At 45.3% G+C, this 22,599-nt stretch overlaps 1 protein-coding gene across 1 annotated transcript in view; it reads right to left on the minus strand.

Moving 5' to 3' along the window:
* Nucleotides 1–22,599, minus strand: part of FTO (FTO, alpha-ketoglutarate dependent dioxygenase) — a 451,699-nt gene that overhangs the window by 336,211 nt on the left and 92,889 nt on the right. The window contains exons 3-4 of the mRNA XM_018554721.1: nt 13,465–14,056; nt 76–207 (exon numbers count right to left, since the gene is read on the minus strand). Of these exons, the coding sequence (XP_018410223.1) occupies nt 76–207; nt 13,465–14,056 (724 nt within the window). The remainder of the gene's footprint in view (nt 1–75; nt 208–13,464; nt 14,057–22,599) is intronic.

Genomic DNA, 22,599 nt, shown 5'->3' on the forward strand with positions numbered 1-22,599 from the left:
TATATATATATATATACACAAAAGGGGTTTGCAAGAAAGACAGGAATGTAAAAATTATAAGTGTATTACATTTACCTAGCATGAAGTAACTATCACCAGGATTTAAAGGTAAAGCAAGACCTGGAGTTTCAATATCCCAGGCTATCTTCAAACCTACATGCCAATTAGATAAAGCTTTTTCATCTTCAAATATTTCAGAAGCACAATCTGAAAAAGAAAACAAACTTTAATTAGATATCCGAAGTTGTCTCTAGTGTTAGTATCACAAAATATTCAGTCCAAATCTGTGATAGTTAGACTACCAAAAACAAAGAAGACCTGGTCTTTAACAGTCTGTGCCACAGAATGGGATAGTCCAGATCTGTACAGCTTGTGCAATGTACAACAGAAATAGGCATCAAAGACTGCATAAATGCATAGATGCACCCATCATTCAGCCGCTTTGACAATCTTGGTCATTCTGCTTCTAAGTGGACATCTATTACTTAGAAAATCTGAACTGTGTTATTATTATTGAAAGTAACAATGAAATGCCCAATAATTAGAACATGTATGAACAGTCAAAAATAGATGGTGAAGGTGAGCTCTGGTCTCACCTCTCCCACACTATGTTACAAGCTCCACCCTATGTGTGTTACGCCTGGAATTACTTCAACCCCTTCACCCTGATAAAGTAATTTTGGATGTAACACACATAGGGTGGAGCTTGTGACGTAGTGTGGGAGAGGTGAGATCGGAGCTTAGCATATTCATTGTAGCTAATCTGGTAGTGTTTCTGCCTGCATTACCATCTTACTTTGTGAATAATTTGAATAGCCTGTGTTTTTATGTGAGTAGTTTGAAATAAAAACTTGATTTTAATTATTACAGAGAGCACTGTGGTCTGTACCTTTTTTTTTTTTTATAATATTACATACAAGAACTTCCATAGGTGGATTTGTATGAGGGTAGATAGCATAACATAGCTAACATAGCATAAGGGGAAACAAGCTGATTAGACCTTTTGTGATGGTCTAACATCCAAGGTGAGCAGCATTTCCCTGAGTGTTCATGTGGTGGTAATTAGAGATGTGCATTCAGATTTGGACGCACTTGCTGACTCATGAAATTCTATTAATTTGGCCATTCATCCAAATCCAAAAGAACAAATTATTATATGCCTGAATATATGAAAAACTATATTTGGGCATATCATATTTCATTTTGTTTGAGCACTGCCATCTTGCTGCGTCCAAGATGGTGGTCCTCATACATGTGTATGATGTCACCCGATGCTGATGCCATGTGACGTCATATGTCCAGCCGTCAAGATGTTGGTGTGCATGCACAGAACGTGTCAGTGGCCAATATGGCCACCATACAATCTTTTTGACTTAATGTGCACTTTTGAATTCGTAGGTTCGTCCGAAACAAATTTCTAGCGGTAATAAGACCAGGGAGGAGCAAAGACTGAATCACATGTGTATGAATCAAATAATCATTTGGATAGTTTCACTTATATGAACTCTTATGGACTTTGTTTTTTCATTTTACACTGTAATTGGGAATCTAATTGTTTATTATTTATTGATTTCTCACTGCTTATTTGGAGCCAATTGTTTAAGTGTAGTTTATATTCACTTGTGCATAGTTTGCTGAACATAAACTTTAAATGTGTGTATTGGCACACTACGCATGCCTTAACTATAAAGTTGATACATTGTCATATTAAAATTTTTACTGATCACATATAATTAGCACGCCATTTAAGGAGAGAGTGGCACTTATATGTTTTAAGTTTTTAGTTGTAAAATTAGTGGTGTGTCTAAGACCACTATTGGTTGCTGCTGACTATTATTGGCACACAGTTTTTTATTTTGTTTATTTTTTACATGCCATAAAAGACATCATGATCCTCAAGTTTTTCAGTTCTTACAGATTAAGAGAGCAGAGTTACACAAACCTAGTGGCCGCTTATGTCACTGACACAAGGATTGTGCAACATGAACACTTTACAAATACGCTACTATGTGCAGTAAGGGCCTGCCATGATCAACTTTCATCAAGCAATCCTGCACCTACATCCCTAAGATGCTATGTCCTAGTTGGGGAATGATGCACAGTTCTGAACCAATACTACTCGGATCTCTATAACATGCAGAGGGATGTCACCGACCATTTTTCTCCCTCAGCATGTGAAGCTCTATCAGCCTGTAATCCTTAGGGCAGACTTTACTCAGTCCCCTACAGCAGGGGCACCCACAATTTTTCGTCTGAAGATCTACTTTTCAAATGACGAGCTCAATGAGATCTACCAACGAAAAAACACCTGTGTTCAGGGGCGGGATGGGGCGTGACGGTGCATTCAAGTCAATGGCACAGCAGCCAGGCTCCTCGCCCACAGTGCAATCACCTGCGCCCGGAACCCAGGCACATTAGTGCCTGTGTTCCGGTCCAGTGCGATCCGCAAAAATGCTGCAAGCACTATTTTTGCAGATCACACTGGACCGGAATGCATGCACTAATGTGCCTGCGTTCCGGGTGCGGGCGATCAAACTGTGGGTGGTGCAGCCCCCCTCCCACCCCTGAACGCTGGGAGTTGGCCGGCTTGCATTCCAGTGCGTTCTAGAGGCACCAGTGTCCTATCTTCCCGTGGTGCTCGTGTGGCCGACGTTGCACACGGGGAGAGGTGTCCCGCCCTTTTCCGTCTGACACATTCAGCCGCACGAGCACAGCGGAGCATAGCCGTAGCCAGCTCCTTTTGCACATGTGGCAAGAAAAAAGTGCCCCAACAGGCTTGTGACGTCACTCAGCGCCCTGCACCCATTATTTCTTATTTAATTTAATTTTAATATATTTTTTTTTACTGTTGGGGGAGGGGGGGGGGGGCTTCAGGGAAATATTACGGGTCTAAACAGCCCCCTGATATTTCCGTTTTAAAATAGAAAAAAGAAATTGAGGACACAACGTCATCAATCTCTTTTTCTGCAGCCTCTGTTCTAAATGAATGGAAAGCACAGAGGCTTCCCATTCATTCAGAAAATATTTACTATCACCAGTTGCTGAATGGGGAGGAGCCTCTGTACAGAGTGCTTCTCCCTATTGAGAAACTCATGAATGAACAGGAAGTGATGTAAATCATATCCTGTTCATTCATAACATAGTACTATGTGCCCCCAGTTATTTATAAACACTGGAGTGATCAGCTGATCGCTCCAGTGTGTGTCCTGCATAATTGATATGTACCGATCCTCTGCTGCTCGGCTAGGAGAAGTGAAATAAGCACTTCAGGCACGCTGGTACGGGGGTCGCAGCCACTGTAACAGCAGCATGTGCGGTGAGGAGAGAGAGCCGCAGCATGTGCGGTGAGGAGAGAGCCGCCAGCTGTTAGATCCAGGCCGAGCGGCTCTCTCTCTCCTCACCGCTCAACGTGCTGCTGTGATAGCACCTCCGTCCTCCACCCCCCGCCGTCGCCTGCAGCTTCACTTTTCCTCAGATCCCCGCTGCATACAGATGGGGGAGAGCAGCGGGGGTCCAGAGAAGACAGGACATTGCGATTTACCAGTGATCGCTACACGATCACTGGTAGATCGCGATCAACCTTATGGGCACCCCTGCTCTACAGGCTTCATTTATAACACATTAAATTGTGCACATGATTGGCTTCCTGCCCTCCAGCTAAAGCACTGGCCTGGATGGGTACTCACCCTCCTTTTATAAGAAGTTTAAAGACAGTCTAGCTCCTATCTTGAATATCACCTACAATTCCATCTCTGACACCTGCTCCTTCCCCAAGCAGTCCTAGGAAGCCCATATTACCTTAATCCCACCCAGTGTCCGATATGCACGATATTAGCGCAACTCCTTAGCAAACCCCAACATTTAATGATAAATGCACTTAAATGCCCCCAAACATAATAAAATACCCATTTTTTAATTAATATAAAATATGGGGGGTGTGGCCGGCGCTTCATGGACGTAAGCTAGGAGAGCCCCGTGCAGCATTGCGCCCTGAGGCTTACCGACACAACATTTAGCTTATCTTCGGACACTCCCAGGCTCCTACGACCCTGCTGCACCCGGTGGAGATGTCCAGAAAGAAGAAGTCCGGCTCCTGCCCGCATAAAATGACGGACTTCTTCGCCGTGCTGTCCCGCAAACGAGGTCAAGATGGCGGCGGATCGCCCTGTCAGTCGGCTCCCAAGGCCCCCTCCGCTGCTGCTGCTGAGACGTCTCACCCCTCCCTATCCCAGCAGTCGGGGACTAGCTCCACAGCGTCCTCACCCTGTGGTACGCCGACTGAGGACCGGAGCCCTGTGAAATTCAGGCCGACGCTTACTGCAGGAGTGGAGGCCCAAACTGAGGTGAGCCGGATTAATTCATCCCTAGAGGACACTAGGGAATTGATAGAACCCTTGGAAGCTTTTCCCATCTCACACCAACGTATATCAGACTCTACTCTCAGGGACATGTTAATTTCACTAAGAAGCTCTCTGAATAATGATATGTACTCAGGGACATGTTAATTTCACTAAGAAGCTCTTTGAATAATGATATGTAATCTTTTATTTCCCGATTTAAATCCGATCTACATCAACTGGGAGACCGAGTATCATACATGGAAGACAAAATGGGTGAATTTGTTGGCATTTTCAATGATCTGGTGGATTCACACAATGCTAGAGAAGATTATCTGGATTGGGTGGAAGCCAAAGTGGCGGACCTTGAGGACAGATCACGCCACAACAATATCAAGGTACGTGATCGAATTCACCATCTTCCTAAGCCTTCATTTCTACTGGAAAAGGTACCCCACAATGTCTTAATGCAAATGCACTTCTTTAATGTGAAAGATAAGCTGTTCCAAGTCGTCTGGGACGCTACCCATATCCCTAAACAATATGCCCACCTACATTTTTTTGCGGACTTGTCTCAGCATGGCATGCTATTCAGGAGGCGCCTTCTCCCTGTCACCAAGGCTTTGAGGATCCACCATATCTGCTACAAGTGGGGATACCCGGCCAAGTTTCTTATAACCAGAGACGGTGAAACTTTCACCGTAGTGTCTTCGGACCAGGGATTGTCCCTCCTCAAAAAATGGAATATCCGTCCATCTGCCGAATCCACACCCATACCGGCTGCATCTCCACGCAACTACGCCTCTGAGTGGCGTTCTCCACGACGCAACTGTACTTCCAGGTCTGAGGAGGGCAGTGCTGAATTAACCTCTGAAAGATCCACGTGAAACCCTATTGCCTCTTGGTGCCACATTGCTCACTTCTGTGATACCCCCACCATGTTGTGCAGCTTGACGTGAGATCATGTTTTAACTCTTTTACAGTTTAACCCTATTATTCCTTTTCTATGTTCACTTCTTTACATGAGCCACCCAAGGAACCCTTATACCTGCCATCGATTGCAGCTTCACTTCTCAGAGAAGCTGCCTACTTCTCGTCATCCGCTGGACCTTCCGGATCCAACCATCTGAATTCCACTTACTACCTCCAGCACTGTAAGTATGACACATACACACCGCGATGGGTTACACTTCCAAGATGTCTGTTAAAATAATGTCGCTTAACACCAAAGGCCTCAATCACCCCGCCAAGAGACGGAATCTCTGGCAGGAAGCCCACTCCCTACATGTAGACGTCATATGCGTCCAAGAAACGCATTGTTCTCTCTCTAGTTCTCTGCATTGCTCTCACAAACATTTTCCACACACGTACTTTGCTAATTCCCCCAACAAAACGAGAGAAGTAATGATCACGGTGAGAGACACAGTTACTTTCTCAGATATCTCAACCTACAGCGACCCCAAAGGCCGATACCTCGTGCTGGTGTGTAATATAAACTCTTCAACCTATACGATTGTGTGTCTCTATGCACCCAATACACACCAGATTCGTTTCCTGCACAAAATGTTTTAAAAAACTGTCTGAGCTCCGCCAGGGTTACACGGTACTATGTGGTGACTTCAACGTGGTTATGGATCCAACATCGAATTCTTCGAATCCGTCCAAACGTCAATCACCTGATATACGACAACTTATGTCTGATGAGTCTCTCTTCGACGTGTGACGATGTTTGTCATGGTGCGGCCGTACTAATGTCCTTTATTTTTTGGCCTGCCATAGGATATCCTGAGCCAATTCATTTATTTTAGTGAATACTGTCTGAAAGGTAACAAAATTTGCATACACTTGTTAGGTATGAATGTGTTAATTAAATCAGATGTAGGTTTGCTGTGCTTCTCCAGCAGGGAACCATTTAGCAATGCATATGCAATGTATATTCTTCAAGACGTCTCTAGACAAAATGTCTCTGGCTAAGTTTTTCCACCAGAGGGAAAAGTTGTCACTTCACCCTTGTGTGTATTTCAAGGTTCAAAATGCTTAAAAAAGGTCATATCTCATAACTCATGTCCCATACATGATATGATCGATTGGTGCCACCATTCTTCAGGTAAGAAAGAATGGTGGCACCAAGGTGAATCGTTTGGCACCAAACATCAGATGTTTGCTATAGAGGATGGCAAAGTTCTGATAATTGGGTCTCTTCCAGGTGTTTCTGGTTCTGTTAGCTGCAGAGTGCCAGAGTTTGGACTCTGCAGATAGCAGAACAATAGCTGGAACCAGAGCCATCACTTTCCAGATTTTTATTTCCAGATAAGTGATGTGATGTTTTTGCACCTTGATGATCATGTCAGAGGGTCAGGAGGAAGTGTATAATGAGGTATTGGGAGGCAGCATCAGGAGTTCACTTTTGTGCAAAGTAATTTTCAGGCCGGAAAATTAACCAAAGTGGGAGATGTGCTGCATAATTCTAGGAATCTGGGAGCACGGGTCTGACAGGAGGAGGATAATGTCATCAGCAAATAGTGCAATTTTTTGTTCCTGAGAGCCTAATTGCAGGCCTGAAAAGAATGAAGCTGATGAAAGGGATCGGGGGCCAGATTGAACAGGAGTGGGGATAGTGGGCACCCCTGTCTTGTGACTTTTTGTAGGGTGCAGGGTTCTGATATGGTGGTGGAAGTGAGTATGTGTGCCCTGGGGGAGGAGTACATAGTGGACACAAAATGTAGAAAGGTACCTTGAAAGCCCATATGTTGCATAACAGTAGACAACTAGTCCCAGTTCACATTATCAAAGGCCTTCTCTGCATCCAGGGCCAAAAGAGCCTTTGGGTGCGGAGAAGTCAAATTCAGCCTACGACTTTCCAGGGCTAGCAGGATTTTGCGAACATAGGTCACTGCGGCCCTACCATTAATAAACCCCACCTGGTCAGGAGAGATGAGCTTCGGCAGCACGGCAGCCAGTCTATTTGCAAGGATTTTTGAAAGTAGTTTAGCATCTACATTGAGTAGCGAAATTGGTCTGTAAGATCCCGCCTGTAATGGGTATTTTCCCTTTTTTGGGAGCAGGCGGATGTATGCATCCTGGAAAGTAGGGGGATAATGGTGATTACTCAATATGTGTTGGTAAAGCTCTTTCAGCGTGAGAGAGATGGCAGGATAGTATACGGTAGAATTCAGCCGTAAAACCATCTGGGCCTGGTGCTTTGGACCTAGGGGAATGGTTGAAGGCATCAATTTCAGACAGTGATATATCCGCATTAAGAGCGGTTAGTTCGTCTGGGGATAAGGTTGGCAGGGGGGTATTATCTAGGAAGGAAGAACCAGCGACCATGTCCCCCTGGTCATAACCATAAAGGTTGCGGTAAAACTTACTGAAGATGCCGCTTATTGATGATGGGTCAGAGTGTAGCTTCCCCGAATCATCCAATAGTTGAGCGACATGTTTGGGTGTATTCCTCCCACGGGTTAGATTGCCCGACTTGTTGCCGGATTTGAATAATGCCAAATCTCTAGGGGATCTAAGAATCAGGTTGTGTTGGTGAAGCCAGTGGTCACATGCCGTCAACCAAGAGGACCTGGTAGTCGGTGTGGGGTTATGCTTGTAATTAAGATAATTCCTTCTGGCTGCCTTGCTAGCTTCCGCATATCTGTCCCTCACCATGCGTTTCCTTGCAGTGGCATATGCCAACACCATGCCTCTTAACACTGCCTTGGCAGTTTCCCAGAACAAGCCTGGGTCAGACACATGTTGTGTGTTATCGATCGCATAGTCATACCACCATCGTTTGAGCTCACACTGGAAAGTTTCATCTTGTGCTAAGTACGATGGTAAAAGCCAGATGATGGGATGACTCTGTGTGCCGATGTTTTTGACAGTAATCATAACAGGGGCATGATCCGAGATAACAATGTCATCAATATGAGTAGATATTAAGTTATGTAACAAAGAAGGAGTAGAGCAAAACATATCTATACGTGAGAGAGCATTGTGTGCATGAGAGAAGTGAGTGTATTCCCTGTCTAGAGGGTGTAGGTACCTCCAAAGGTCTACCAGTCCAGTAGCTGCCAACCATGTTTGGAAGTGGGAGTCCTGGGAATTGACCCGTGTGCGGGGGATACATTGTTTCCTGGTCCGGTCCTCTTGGGGAGACGACACCGCATTAAAGTCCCTGCCAATAAGGAGAGGACGATCAGAAGGACGGGAGAGTTGTGCGAGTAGGTGGTCAAGGAAAGGTTTCTTATCAGAGTTGGGTCCATACACATTCCAGAGGTCCAGAGACTGAGTGCCTAGTTGTAGGGATAGAAAGGACCATCTACCATATTTTTGGTTGCAGCAGTGGTCAACTACTGTGTGTGGCAGGGATTTGTTAATGAGAGTGATCACTCCTGCTGAGTGTCCCGCTGCTGGAGCACCTATAGCAGTGCCGACCCAAGATTGCTGGAGGCGAGAGATGTCGGCTTCCTTAAGGTGTGTTTTCTGGAGGAATGCAATGTCAACTTTAAGGCTCTTGAGGTGACGAATAATCTGCCGTCTTTTGTCGGGGTATTTAAGGCCCTTGACGTTCCACGTGAGTAGGTTCAGGGGGGTTCAAATTCATCCAGTGGAATCAGGTGAAAGATAGAAGGTGAGAGGATGTCATCGTGAGGAGGTGCATTAACGGGTGTTCCAATGCTCCTGTAATGGCCGGAGATGCTAGGCTCTGTGAATGAACGAGTAGTTGAGGTATAGGTTTCTTGTCCCCCTTTAAAAGTGGTAGAGTGATGAGGATCCATGTGCGAAAAACCATGGTGGTGGATTGTGGTTCCGTAGTGAATGTGAACTGTTGAGAAGTTGGTCACAAAACAAATAAAAACAACTCCTAAGAAAAAAAATATGACAAAAAGGAAAAGATACCCTTCAGTACGTACTTCCTTTCTTCCCTAGTGTGACTGCTCTCAGGCAGGCGGGAGGCAACCTGACTCCCATTAACTAAATCTGCAATCCGGTGGAAATTGGTCAACGTGAGAGCGTTTTCTCCGTCCCGTCTTTGGAAAGATTGACCGACAATAGTCAAAAGTGTGTAGGCGTTAAACACATAAGCAACTGGTAACATAAAAAAATAAATTGAGTAGAATTAAACAGTACCTGCATGACTGAGGCATTTCGACCTCAACGCCCATGGTGTGAATGCCCATTACCCCGAAGGGAAGCTTTTCCCGCACATCCAGGGACCGCCCCAGGCTTTTTTTCTTCCTCGGCAGGCTGTTTATCGGGGAGGAGGATGATGGTTCATTCCGAGAGTCCAGGAACCTCTGAGCTTGAGAGGCGGCGGAGAAACGCCAGATTTTACCATTGTCAGTGGAGAAGAGCAGGACCGCGGGATACTGGAGCGCAAATTTCACTAGTCTACGGACAAGGAGTTGGCATAACTCATGGAACAATTTTCTCATCTTAGTGACTTCAGCGGAGTAGTCTGCAAAGAGAAGTAGTTTGAGGCCCTCCGCCACCAGATTACGTTGGGCCCGGTATGCTTGAAAGATGGTGTGTTTGTCATGGTAATCCAGGTAGCGCACAATAACCGGCCTGGGTTTGTTGTCATCCCTGGGCTGAATAATTCTATGAGCTCTTTCTACTTTACAAGTGCCGTCAAGGTCCATGGCTTTAGGAATAGTGTTGGCGCGAAAGAGGCGTAGATTGTGAGCCTTGACCGACTCTGGAATGCCTATCACTCTTAAATTGTTGCGCCTAGAACGATTCTCCAGGTCATCTACCTTGTCTTGTACAAGCCCCCCTATGTGAAAGCATATTGGCAGTGACATGTACTCTTTAGGGTGATACTGGGGGTCCAAAAGTGTATCACTTTTACACTTGAAATAAGCTATTGAAGTGCAGGTTGCACTTCGGTAGCATATTGCTGAGCTTCAGGAGTCCAGCACTGACAGCTATGGGACTAGAAGTGATGCGATCTGCATTGCTCCCGTTCCCATAGTACGGGGAGGAGATCAGTCAATGGAGGTTCGCCGATCTCCTCACAAGCTTCCCCCCGACACCAGAGAAGCCGGTTCCGGGCCTGTAGGAGGGGCAGCGGAGCCCGGGAAACACGGCGGGGGTGTCGGGCGGGGGGTGTCGGGCGGGGGGTGGGCACTTTACTGGCCCGTAGAAGAGGCAGCTGAGCCACCAGAATCACTTCTACTGTAAAGCCAATAGTCTGCTTTACAAGTTTAAACAGATTGCCGGCGGCTGAGTCTGTTTAAAAGGGTCTGATGCCAGTGACGTACTAGAAACGTCACTGGTCATTAAAGGGTTAAGCAAAAGAGGGTGCCAAAGAGTAACAATGCTGCCAGAAACACTACACATGTCATGCCACAAGCAACTGGACAAGGAAGAAACCCTGACAGGATGTTCTGCTGCAGTTCTTCCCCATGGAGGTATATCTGGGCATGTTCCTCGGTTCGCTTATATCACAATATCTTAGTGTAACATAAAGCATTGGGTGGTACTGGCCTGCTGCATATGCTACTCTATTACATGGCTGCAGTACTAGGTAGACTGGCAGATAGTTTTTTTTCCATACAGACACTAAGCTGTGGGTGTCTATTGAGCAGTACCTTACCACTGTTCCTCTGAAATCCTGGCTACAGCCAAAGTATCATCCACCTCTCAGCTCCTTTCCTCCTCATGTGAGTTTGTTTATTGATGTCTAGGAGAAGGCGATTTGCACATACAATATCTCATCTTATGAGGGCCCTAAGACAACTGTCCTGGGTAAGCCTGGATTTCCACCAAGCATGCATTGCCCTCGATTCCAATGATGTCAGCTGTCAAAAAATGATATTGCGAGGGATAAATCCAGAGGGCCTCAATCTCTTAAGAGTCCTCAGATCCCTTACTCTCTACTTGACACACATTGAGAATACCTGTATGTGTAATGATGACTGTTCCCACATTCTCTGTCAACTATATGCCATTCTGTTGGGCAATGCATTTCCACACCACCCTTACTAAAACATAGATAGGGAGAGGGAGCTGAGTCATCACATGGGCATAGTCAACTCTGACTGTGTGAAATATTTCCAATAGAGCCACCCAGACACAGGAACACAATTATTAAATTCTCACCAGGTGGTATTGCTGCTCTTCTGACTTGTCCAAATTCTGCCCAACAGCATCCAATAACACTGGCAATGTGGAGACGAGGCGGGAACAATGTCCCATAGCTGGTGGTCCTGCAGGCTTATTCAACTCTACTGGCGCTCCATATTTCAACCATGCACCCTGGTGAAGGGCTCTCCTTGCCACAAGACCTATAAAGTAGCACTTATTTCAATAGTACTGTGATCCTTATAAGCTGCCAAAAAGGACCACTTCCAGTTTCTCCTCTCTGCTGGTAGAGCCCTAATACCCAGACATTAGATGATGCACACTATTCCTTCAATTGTGAAATGGGTTAAGGTACTTAACCACTGACCACTACCCAACATGTATTGCTATGTGGAGCACTTCAATAATTTTTTCTGGTTCGGTCCATCTGCAACCATACCTGCCCCAGGCATTAGGACAGGACCAAAGCCCAACTTCTGACCTAGGATATGGCCCAGCGGGACCCCCTCCCTTTTTCACTATTTCTTCTCTGATCTTATATGTCTAATTTTTGCTTTTGTTCCCTAACTTCTTCATATCCCCATAGTGCGGGTACTATGCCACTATATGACATCTCAACTATCCCTAACCATGATAATGGGATATTGGCTGGTGCTTTCACAGCATATTGTGAGCCTCCCAACATCTTTTCAACACACCATGTATCATACACACCTCATTTTGCATTGCACATATGAAATCTGGGAGGTCATACTGTCTCTGGATGGAAATGAGCATGTCTACTTTGGGTACACCTCTTGGGGTTGTTGTCTATGTATGTATAGATATGTATGTATACTTATTTGACCTTTATGTACTGCAAAGCTAAATAAATTCTATTGATAACCACTTGATGACCAGGGTGATAAACCCCCTTCCTCTCCAGGCCATTTTTCAGTATTCAACGCTAGGGTACTTTGACTGACATGTATTCAGTCATACAACATGAAGTTAATGTTATATCATGTTTTGGGGACACATAGAGCTTTCGTTTGGTGGAATTATTGTTTGCACTCCAACATTTGTGGTGATATGTAACATGTGCGGCACAATTGTTGTTTTTGAGCATTGGCACACCCAACACGTATTTACAATGGTACATGTGTACAGATGGGGCGGGGGACTTAAAAAATGTGTTTGTTTTTTTACATAGGGGGCTAGCAACCCCCTATGTGATAGCGCATATAAACTGACAGGTCCTCTTTATGGAGACATCAGGGGTCTCTAAGACCCCTAATGTCACCAAGGGACCCCCAAAGAAGCTGATGAAGCAGAGACCTGCTTCACCAGATTCTTCTCTGGCTATAGCAGCCAGATAAATGACAGCTGCATGCAGAAGTGATGTAATACATACCACTTCTGCATTCAGAGAGGAGCTCAATAGGTGGGTGTTTGCTGATCTCCCTCTGATCTTCATGCTGAGAGCCGCCGAGCCAGTCCCGAATCCGCAGAGGAGGCAGTGGAGCCTGGCATAGCAGGTAAAGGTGGTGGAGGTAGGGCAGCGCTGAAAGAGGGGGGCACACACTGTTGGCCACCGTACAAGCGATCAGACGGCTATAGAACTGCCCGACCACTTGTATTTAACAGCCGTTAATGGCTGTTTACAAGCATCAGTGTGTTGTGCTAGGGAGCACGCACCAGCAGAAAAAAAGGCATATATTTACGGTACCCCACTGGAGGGAGCTTGCTGTCTGTCCGTTTATTTACAACGGGTGGATGGCAAGTAGTTAAAAAAAAGAGGCCTAGGTAGGTTTACTTTTATATTTATGCTATAATAATATAGTTTTTGGTGGCTGAAAAGCAAAAACAAGCAATGATACATTTTTTAGAGGGTTGTGTATTGAGGTCAGCAGTATTTGGAAGGGAATTAGAGAGGTGTCAGAGGCATCTAAAGCTGATCCTAAAGGCAAGCTGAAAGCATCAGAATGGATGATACATTTGCCCATTTTCACAAGGATTAAATGCCTAAAACACTAAACACAGATACTTATAAGAACAGGCTACTGACCTTGGTAACTGTAGCTGTAGACTGCAACAGTGGATTCATCTAGTAGATTTTCATCATGGTGCCAGCTCACTGCCATTTGTCCCATGCCAAAATATGGTTCCTCCTTAAGGTAGAACATGTTATGTGGGTTCATGTAGTTAATCAAGGTCACATTATAAGGATGCATTTCATCTTGATTAGTTTCACTATCATTTTCCAAGGATATCTGCTGTGGTGAAACACTAGAACATTGTGCATCTGTTTCATACTGTTGTAATTTAAGTCTTGTCTGGTTATACAGAAATTTATTCAGCTCAGAGAATGCGTTACAGGCATCTGCAAGTTCTTCTGTGTTATACATGATACTGTGTTTATCATCAGGCCATGGCACAGCGAACAGCCGTGTGTTTAAGTATCTGTAGGTGCATCCAGGCTGTCCAATCAGAATACGGGAAACGGGAGTAAGCACATCTTTACCTTTCAGCCGCACAAGATCTTGAAACAGACAGCCATGTTGAAGTAACAATAAAAATGCCTTCTGGACATTCTGATGCAACTCTGCTGGAGTTTCTGGAGCTTCATGGATTGCTAATTTTGCATACTTGGTCTTCCACTGAAAGAAAATTAAGTTTTTTGGGGAAAATGAATAAACAATGCAACACCAGCCCAAAAATAAGATTGCACAGTCCTTATAAAAAAAGTTTTAATTGCCATTTTTTCTTGTTTTAAAGTACATGAAAAAAACAATCATGTCTATGTAAACTAAGAAACCTGGAACAGATTTGTATTGTGCCTCCAGTCATAAGTGTCACACTCTTTTCTAAGGTGTATTACAAATTTGTTATTGTGTCATATTGTGTTTGCTTTGAATCATTTGTATATTATGATTTATTGTGACATTAAACTTAATTAGTTTTTAGCCATTCACATAAATTCACAAACTTTGATAGTCAATGCACTGTGGTGACCACTACTTTGAGGACCCCCCCCAGCCTCCTCTCTGCATTTTGGTCCCTATCCCATAACCAATCACGGTTGTGTCATAAGACATTAACTACTACATATAAACATTAAGGGCTCATTCACACCATATTGTTGTGCTAATCACATGACATCAAGTGTGTTTTACCGTACGCTAGGTGTATTGTGTTGCCATTTACTGGAATGGCAACCCAACCTCCTGGCTACCATGTGCTGTAATGCAGCACGATGTGCGATATAGCAACATTGTGTATTGCAGTGGAAAAGAGTAGCACATGTACTACTTCTTTTCACTGCAAAGCATGGTACCGCACATTGTGCTGTGTTTCAGTGCACGGCAGCCAAGAAGTGCATTGGGGTGTCATTCAAATGAATGGCAACACAAAGCACCTCGCACGCGGTAATGCATATTAGAGTCAAAAGGTTTTTAAGCTATTTCAAAGGCTGATTAAATCCCTTACAATGGATTCTGCTCCTTGATGTTTAAAAGTTTTATTTTCCTGCAGAATTAGCTGGTCCCTGAGCATTGGCCCTGATGTCCTATTTTAGGGTGTTTCCTTTCCCTTGCAGGGCCCTATGGGGCCATCCTTGTGTGCTAGTAGGTTGTGAGCGTCTCCACAAACACACAGGCACAGAAACACAAACCATTCCCCAGATCCCTTCTTCTCCTTTCTCCCTCCTCCCTTCTCCAAGCTAGTAGATGGACAGCTGCTGAAGACTGTGCTGTCCCTTATAATCTTGTACTTGACAGTAACTTTAAAGAATCATCTGAGAGAGATGGACAACAATTTTAAGAACTTCTTTGCTGGTTTGATCTGGATTCATTATTGAAAAAAAGTTTGAGAGTTTTATACTACTTTAACGTAATACCAGTATAATTCATACTAGTGTCCCTCTTCTCTATTCTACATTTGGGGGGCACTTACTTTGCCCGAACTAAAATGTTCTATCACTACATCAAATCATATTCTCATAAACTTATGTGTTTTGTATCATTCTGTGGCTTCATCAATAGTAATAATATTAAATAAAGAAAACAGTAAAGTTGTCTGTGCACACCATAGCGTAGGTAGTAACACACAAACACACACACACACACTAATTACACACTTATATTTTGGGAAGATAAATCCCTCCCCCTCCCATATATAAATTTGCCAAAGAGGGGGGAAAATTTGCCCCTATAGAGGCCCTGCATTTCTGTTAATATATGTATGAACTCTGCTGCTATGACAAGAAACTTGTTCAGTTCTGATGTATAATGGCTTAATTTCTCCAACATAGATCCAATCCCTGCCACAATAGGACCACCTTCTACTCTGGCACATGCTTTATGCCCTTTAGGGCCTGTACACACCTAAGCGACACCCCACTGCATGTGCACGATTCCGTGCAGATTGCTGCACAGTCAAGAGTTGCCCAGGTGTGCACCAATTGTGCTGTGGGTGCCATTATTGTCCAATAGCACCCCAGCCGCACCGGTGGTTCACACTGTTTCCCGTCGCGATTCTGCCCGTACTTCTGCAACAGCTGTGTGTTGTGTATCTCAGAAAATAAAAGGTACTTGTAAAACGTTCATTTGCTTGACTCTCCACTGTGGTAATATTTCTTTTTTTAGCAATAAGATTTTATTGATGATAAACAATACAGCTTAATGTAACAATAAGTCATATAACATATTTTCATATAGTCAAGAGGTCAGATGTCATCTATTAGACTAAGATCCTCCCTGGCACTGGAGATATCGGTAAACCAACATCTTCTGTCAATGGCATATGTTAGAGGTGGAGGTCATTCATGACATTAGTGTCAAAATCGACTATCTGGTTAATAAGGATTAAGTAATTAGAAAAACTAAGAAGAAGAAAACACACACATCAGAGCATAAATCACACATCAAGGGTTCTTGGATGTTCTCACAGTGAGTGTTGGGGACTTGTTAGGGTTCTTTGTGGTGGTGAAAGGGTTGGTAGATGAAAGTGAATTGTGTCTGTATTCGGTCTTAGACTAGGGATATTCGTATGTGGGGTGATTGCGGATATATCTTAGTTGTCTTGGCTGGCTAACAAGGCATATTGTAGCCTGTATTGTTTAAAATGAATGATTGTAATGGTTGTCTTGCGGCGTTTTGGAGGGTACTGTCAGAAAGCCAGAGCCAGAGTTCGAGTGTCGCCATCTGCGCATGCGCAGGCGCCTGTTGTGGACCATAGAGCCATAATAGGAGCAGCGTCTTTGCAAGGGCGTGCACACGTACGTGCGCGTCACACTCACGTTTGTGCATGCCGTGCGCGTGTTTGTGCGCACGAGCACGCGCCGACGTGTCATTTGAACAATTGGCGCCAACTGGGCTATAAAGGCTGTGTTCAGCTATCCTCCTATGCTGTCAGATTGTCAGCTTCCTGTGTTCTGTGTTCCTGTGTTTTCTGTATCCTTATTACCCGTTACCGACCCGGCTTGGACTACTCTCTGTTGTTGCTTGCTCCCTGAAGACCCCAGCTTGTTTTTGACCTTGATTCTGTCTCACCCCTTGTACTGCGTTGCCAGCTCTTTGATGACCTCGGCCTGCTCGACGATCCTTCTGCCTTGTGTGTTCTGCTTCCAGCTTCCTCAGCTCATCGGATCTAAAGCCTTCTGGATCCTCTTCGGTGCATCCGCATACTGCAATGTTCTGCTGCGGAGAGACGCTGTTGGTGAGTTTCCAAAGAATTGGTAATGCTACCCAGGTGTAGTTTAATGGCATCAGCCACAATCTGTGAGATGTCGTTTTTAATGTGGGAAGCCACTTCAGAAGCCAGTTTCTGGTAATCAATGGTGTAACTGTTGGTATTGGATACCACCTCACCTTCAGCCTCAGTGTCTTCTGTATGCATCGCATCTGCAGCCGGCGCCATCTTGGATGTTGTTTCTCCTGCTGCCGTCGCGTCTAGCGATCTCCTTGCGGTTTGTGGGCAGGATATGAAGCGGTCCATTGCGGGCGACTATGACCGGAGAACTTTACGGTATTATCCGGGCCAGTGAAGGATGTGATACGGGCGGCGATTGGCGGTTCGGCGGGACGGAGAGCTCGTGGATGCCTCTACCTCATCAGGCGCCGGAACCGGAATTGTGGTAATATTATGTCTTATTTTGAACTTAGTGTCAGATTTTAAACACATCAAATCCACCTCAACCAATTATTGGAGAAAATCCACAGCAGAAAGTCTGGATTAAATATTAATATTTAAAATATCTGGATACTAGTACTTGTCACCCTTAAGAAAATGGCCAGCATGTGGGCCAATTATTTCATTTGCTGCTGTTTCTAATGCTAACTGTTCTAATTGTAGCTTAAAGTGATATTAAAGCCAATTATGTTTTAATTTCTCCTTTAAGGAGACCCTCCTTTGGTGAAGGCTGTTGCTTTTTTTCTTTAAACATTTTTCATTTCTCATTTTCTAATGGGTCCCTACCATGCTCTTCCCCCCGCCCCCTGCACGGGTGCCACTATTGTTCTAATGGAGGCACCTGTGCGTGCTCGTGCCCGCAGCGGCTGTGTGCGTCCATAGACACACACACAGCCCTGTGGCCGGCCACGCCCCTTCCCTCTTTGATTGATGGCAGAAGGAGCCTATGGCTCCTCTGCCATCAGAATCCTCACCCCACAACCAGGAAGTTCAGGGAACGGAGGATCGCTTCAGGACCGGCGGTGGGGACAAGTGCAGCTGACAGGTAAGTGTGGGGGAGACTGGGGTAGAAAAAAGGTGTGGGGCGTTTTTACCCTAATGCAGAAAATGCATTAAGGTAAAAAACACCCAGACCTTAATACTACTTTAACACACTGGTCCTGAAACTCAAAGGTGTTATTCACTGATTCCTCATGAATATCAACAGAGAATATATTATCAACCTCATGGCCATAATGCTTACGCAATAAAATGTTGAACAAAAATCTATTAACATTTAGTAATTTTGATGAGTTAAATAATAATGATTTTTTTGCATGCTTTTGCATGTTGCCTTAGCTCAATAATGTGAGCCTGGCCTTAACCTTTATTTCAATTTATGGTTGTGGTTTTCAGGGTTTACAGATTGTTACAGACCTTTTATTTGTGTACTCCCTCTAAATAAATAGTAAGTATGTGAAAGCTTAATTAACCTCTTGCCGTCCGCCCGTAGTAGAAAAACGGACGGACGGCACTGCTGCATAGGCGGGTTGCCGTCGCCAGACGGCATTTTTTTTCTGCTCGCGCGCGCCCCCCTAGCGGGCACGCACGGGCAGAAAAGACCCGTCCAATGCAAACACCCGGTACCGGGTGTTTCACATATAGGCGATCAGCGGGTCCATAGCCCGCCGATCGCCTATATGTGCTCGTTCGCGGCACCCGGTCGGCGCTGCCATTTTTTTTCCACCCCTTGACCCCTCACCTTGAATCCCGGGATCCGCTGCCCCATCTTGGATCCCGGGACCGGCTCCGAGGGCGTCAGGAGGAGGAGGACGGGAGATCAGCTCCTTGCTGATCTCCGTCCGGGCTGTGAATGCAGAAGTGATGTGTATTACATCACTTCCGCATTCACCTGTCAGTCATCTGGCTGCTATAGCCAGAGAGAAACAGTACAGCGCTGCATGACGGAATAAATGTCAGTCAAAGTACCGCAGCGCTGAATACTGAAAAATGGCCTGGATGGGAAGGGGGTTTAACACCGCGGATGTCAACTGGTTAAGGCCCACTGGACATGTTATATTTAATCTAAAAATCAATTTGGCTATGTACTTTAAAAATGCCTCTGTTGGCCCTTTGTCGCCCAAGCAGCTTCTTTCACATCAACTATACTGATATGCAGCCCCACGAACCCTGGGTGGATCTGGGTCCACATTCCTGCCTGATTTACCTGAATACCTGACCTCCTACAACGGGTGCCCGCTCCGGTGGGGGTCTGGCCCACACGCTCCACACCTTATTTACCGAATGCTGCCCGGATTGCTTTTGTATTGTTTTTCCCCCACCCGAGAGCTGTCGACTTCTGGCCGGCACACAGGGGCTTACCGTCTGTCCCCAGGGGACTGTACCGCAGCAGATGCACCTTACATTATTTTTTATTGTTATTTTTTTTTCAAAAATGTTTTATTAACTTTTAGCAATCTTTACATTTTTAAAACAAATGCCATCACTTCAAAGTAATAATTATACCATGCAGTGGTTAATTCCATCCATAACAATCCATCAAGGAACATAAGTAGATGGAGCATTCTGAACAATACTAACAGTACTCCCACTATACACAAGTATTCAGATAGTGTAATCAAGCAGTACTCATATTACTCCAAGACCTGCCTTCCAGAGAGGCTGTCAGTCTTGGCCTAGCTGCAGGACCCCTAAGGCATTTGACAATTCATTAGTCAAGTACCATATAGTGTAGCAGAAGGGCTTAATGATTTGGTGGATGTCCTCTACAGAATAAGAACTACTAAGAAAATACCTCCAGCGCGATAGGAAAGACGTAGAACGGGTATCTTTATGTATCTCTGCATCCAGTTTGTCCTTATTCATCAGGAGTTTAAGATCCATAGTAATCTCTGTTGTCGTTGGGGCCAGTGGAGAGTTCCAGTGCCTCATTATACACAGTCTCGCCATCAGAAGGCATAGATGGGCCCAGTCCATGCCCTTTCCCCGTTGCTTTCCCCGGCCCTCTCCCGAAGGCGCCAGGAAGCCGAATAGACAAAGGGCCGGATCCAGATCCGGTTGCCAGGAGTTGACAGAGTTGATGTACGTGAGTGTTTGGGTCCAGAAGCGGGATATAGAGGGACAACTCCACAAGCAATGATGCAATGTGGGTCTGGGACACCCACACTTCGGGCAGATGGATGTTGTTGGTCGCCCTGGAGCGGGCACGTCCCCGTTGTCCGGAGGCCGAAAGAACGGAACATAGGTTCTGTGAAGGATCTTGAACTGGGTCTCCCTCCATATTTCATTAGGAGTTATAGTCCTGATTGTGTTATAGCCTCTGAGGATTTTATCCAGCATATCTGGGTCATCAAAGTCCCTTGCCCAGTCTCGCACATTTGAGGAGTAAAGAGGGTTGAGAAATAGCATCTGGAGCCTGGGGTACATTGTCGAAGCAGAGTATGATCTGTCCTTAATGAGAATGTCCAGAAAGGACGAAGAGAATAATTCCTTGGGTGTACCCCCATACTCCTTCCAGGCTGATTTAAGTTGTAAGAAGTGCAGGAAATCTGCTCCTGGTAAGTTAAATTGTAGACATAGTTCCTGAAAGCAGAGAGACTGACCGGTGCGTGGATGGAATAATTGTCGCCAGTTAAATAACCCTTTGTCTTTCCATTTATGGAAAGCAGCATAATCAACACCTTGTGAGAACATAGGGTTACCTAAGAACGAGTTGTGGACCGACATATACAGAGACAGTTGCAGTGCCTTCTGTGTTTCTCGCCATGCAATGATGGTGTCCCTGTATAAAGTATTTTGTCGAATGCCTGGGGGCAGCATGGGGATCCTACAATGAAGGATCGCTTTCAAGTACTATGGTGCAACTAGTTCCCCTTCCAGGTCCGTATTTGAGTACATAGAGCTACCTGACAACCAATCCAGTGCATGTCTGAGCAAACACGCAATGTTGTACAATTTAATATTCGGGAAGTTAGCACCCCCCTCGCTCTTTGGCAACCACAGTTTCCTGTGTGATATCCTTGGCCGTTTAGACTGCCAGACGAATTGCAACATCACTCTCATAAGTCTTTTAATGTCGCCACTCTTCAGTAGAAGAGGAAGGTTTTGCATGGGGTACAGGAGTCTGGCGAAGCTAATCATTTTTAGCAGGTGTATTCTCCCGAAGAGTGAGAGGGGGAGATTATCCCACATTTCTAGTTCTTTGATTATCCTGTCAATTAAGGGGGGGTAATTCAGATAGTATAAAGAGGATGGTGTTTTCCCGATTTTCAGACCCAGATAAGTAATAGCTGAATGGGCTACTCTAAGCTGCATAGGGCCCTCTCCCTGCACCAGAAATAGGCCTATATGAGCCTGGGTCTGTGGGGTCCTTTCCTTCCTTAGGAATGAGTTTAATATACGCTTCTTTTCCAGCTGCCGGATATGGACCTCCCTCCCATACTGAGTTAAATAAAGAGTGGAGGGAATCTGTCACCTCCAAGTGCAGTATATTATAAAATTTGGCCGAATAGCCGTCAGGGCCTGGGGCTTTGTCCCTGCCCATTTGTTTGATAACTGACACTATTTCCTCCCGTGAAATATCCGCATTCAGCGAGGAGAGCTGATCTGGTGACAGGGTTGGGAGTCCCAGAGTTTCGAGGAATCGTTCCGCTGCCATCCCATCATGCTCATCCTCGGAATACAGAGTTCTATAGAAATCTTCTAAGATCCGATTAATGCGCAATGGGTCCTGTTCTATATGCCCGGAGGGGTGTTTAAGGGACAGAATATGGCTAGGACGAAATCTCCCCTTCACCAGACGTGCCATCAATTTGCCCGCCTTGTTGCCATATTTGTGAATAGAGAGATCCAGGTGTGCCGAGTAAATTGTGTCCTGCCTCTGTGCCCAGAGATCAAATTGTTGTTTTGCTGACTCCCATTCTTGTCTGTTATGAGGGGTGGCGTTGGACCTAAGGGACATCTTGGCACTCCTCAGACGGGCACTCGCCAGTCGGTAGGACCTCACGATATTCTTTTTATATGCCGATGTATAGGAAATTATTCTCCCCCTCATATACGCTTTAGCTGCTTCCCAGAAGAGAACTGGAGTGACTACATGTTGTTGGTTAAGGGAGACATAATCCCTCCACGACGTCACCAGGAAGTGGCGAAAGTCCTCGTTAGCATGTAGGAATGCCGGAAACCGCCACAGGTATACATTTGGTCTACGTGGTGCAATTTCAATCGACAAGGCAATAGGGGTGTGATCCGAGATTACCACGACATGTATCTCCGAGTCTCTCACCTTAGGCAAGAGCTCAGGAGTACAGAAATAATAGTCCAAGCGCGCCAGGCAGTCATGTATTGGAGAAAAGTGCGTAAAGTCGGAGTCCACCGGGTTGGCCAACCGCCAGATGTCATGCAAGTTAAGAGCCGCGGCCATAGTGGTCAGAGATGACTGCCTCACAAACTCAGGCCCCCTTGTTTTAGGCGCATTCCCTGAGATCCATCTCCTATCCTCCAATAGTGACAT

Source organism: Nanorana parkeri, unplaced genomic scaffold (assembly GCF_000935625.1).
Source record: "Nanorana parkeri isolate BGI_ZX_2015 unplaced genomic scaffold, ASM93562v1 scaffold170, whole genome shotgun sequence".
In the NCBI taxonomy this organism is placed as follows: domain Eukaryota; kingdom Metazoa; phylum Chordata; class Amphibia; order Anura; family Dicroglossidae; genus Nanorana; species Nanorana parkeri.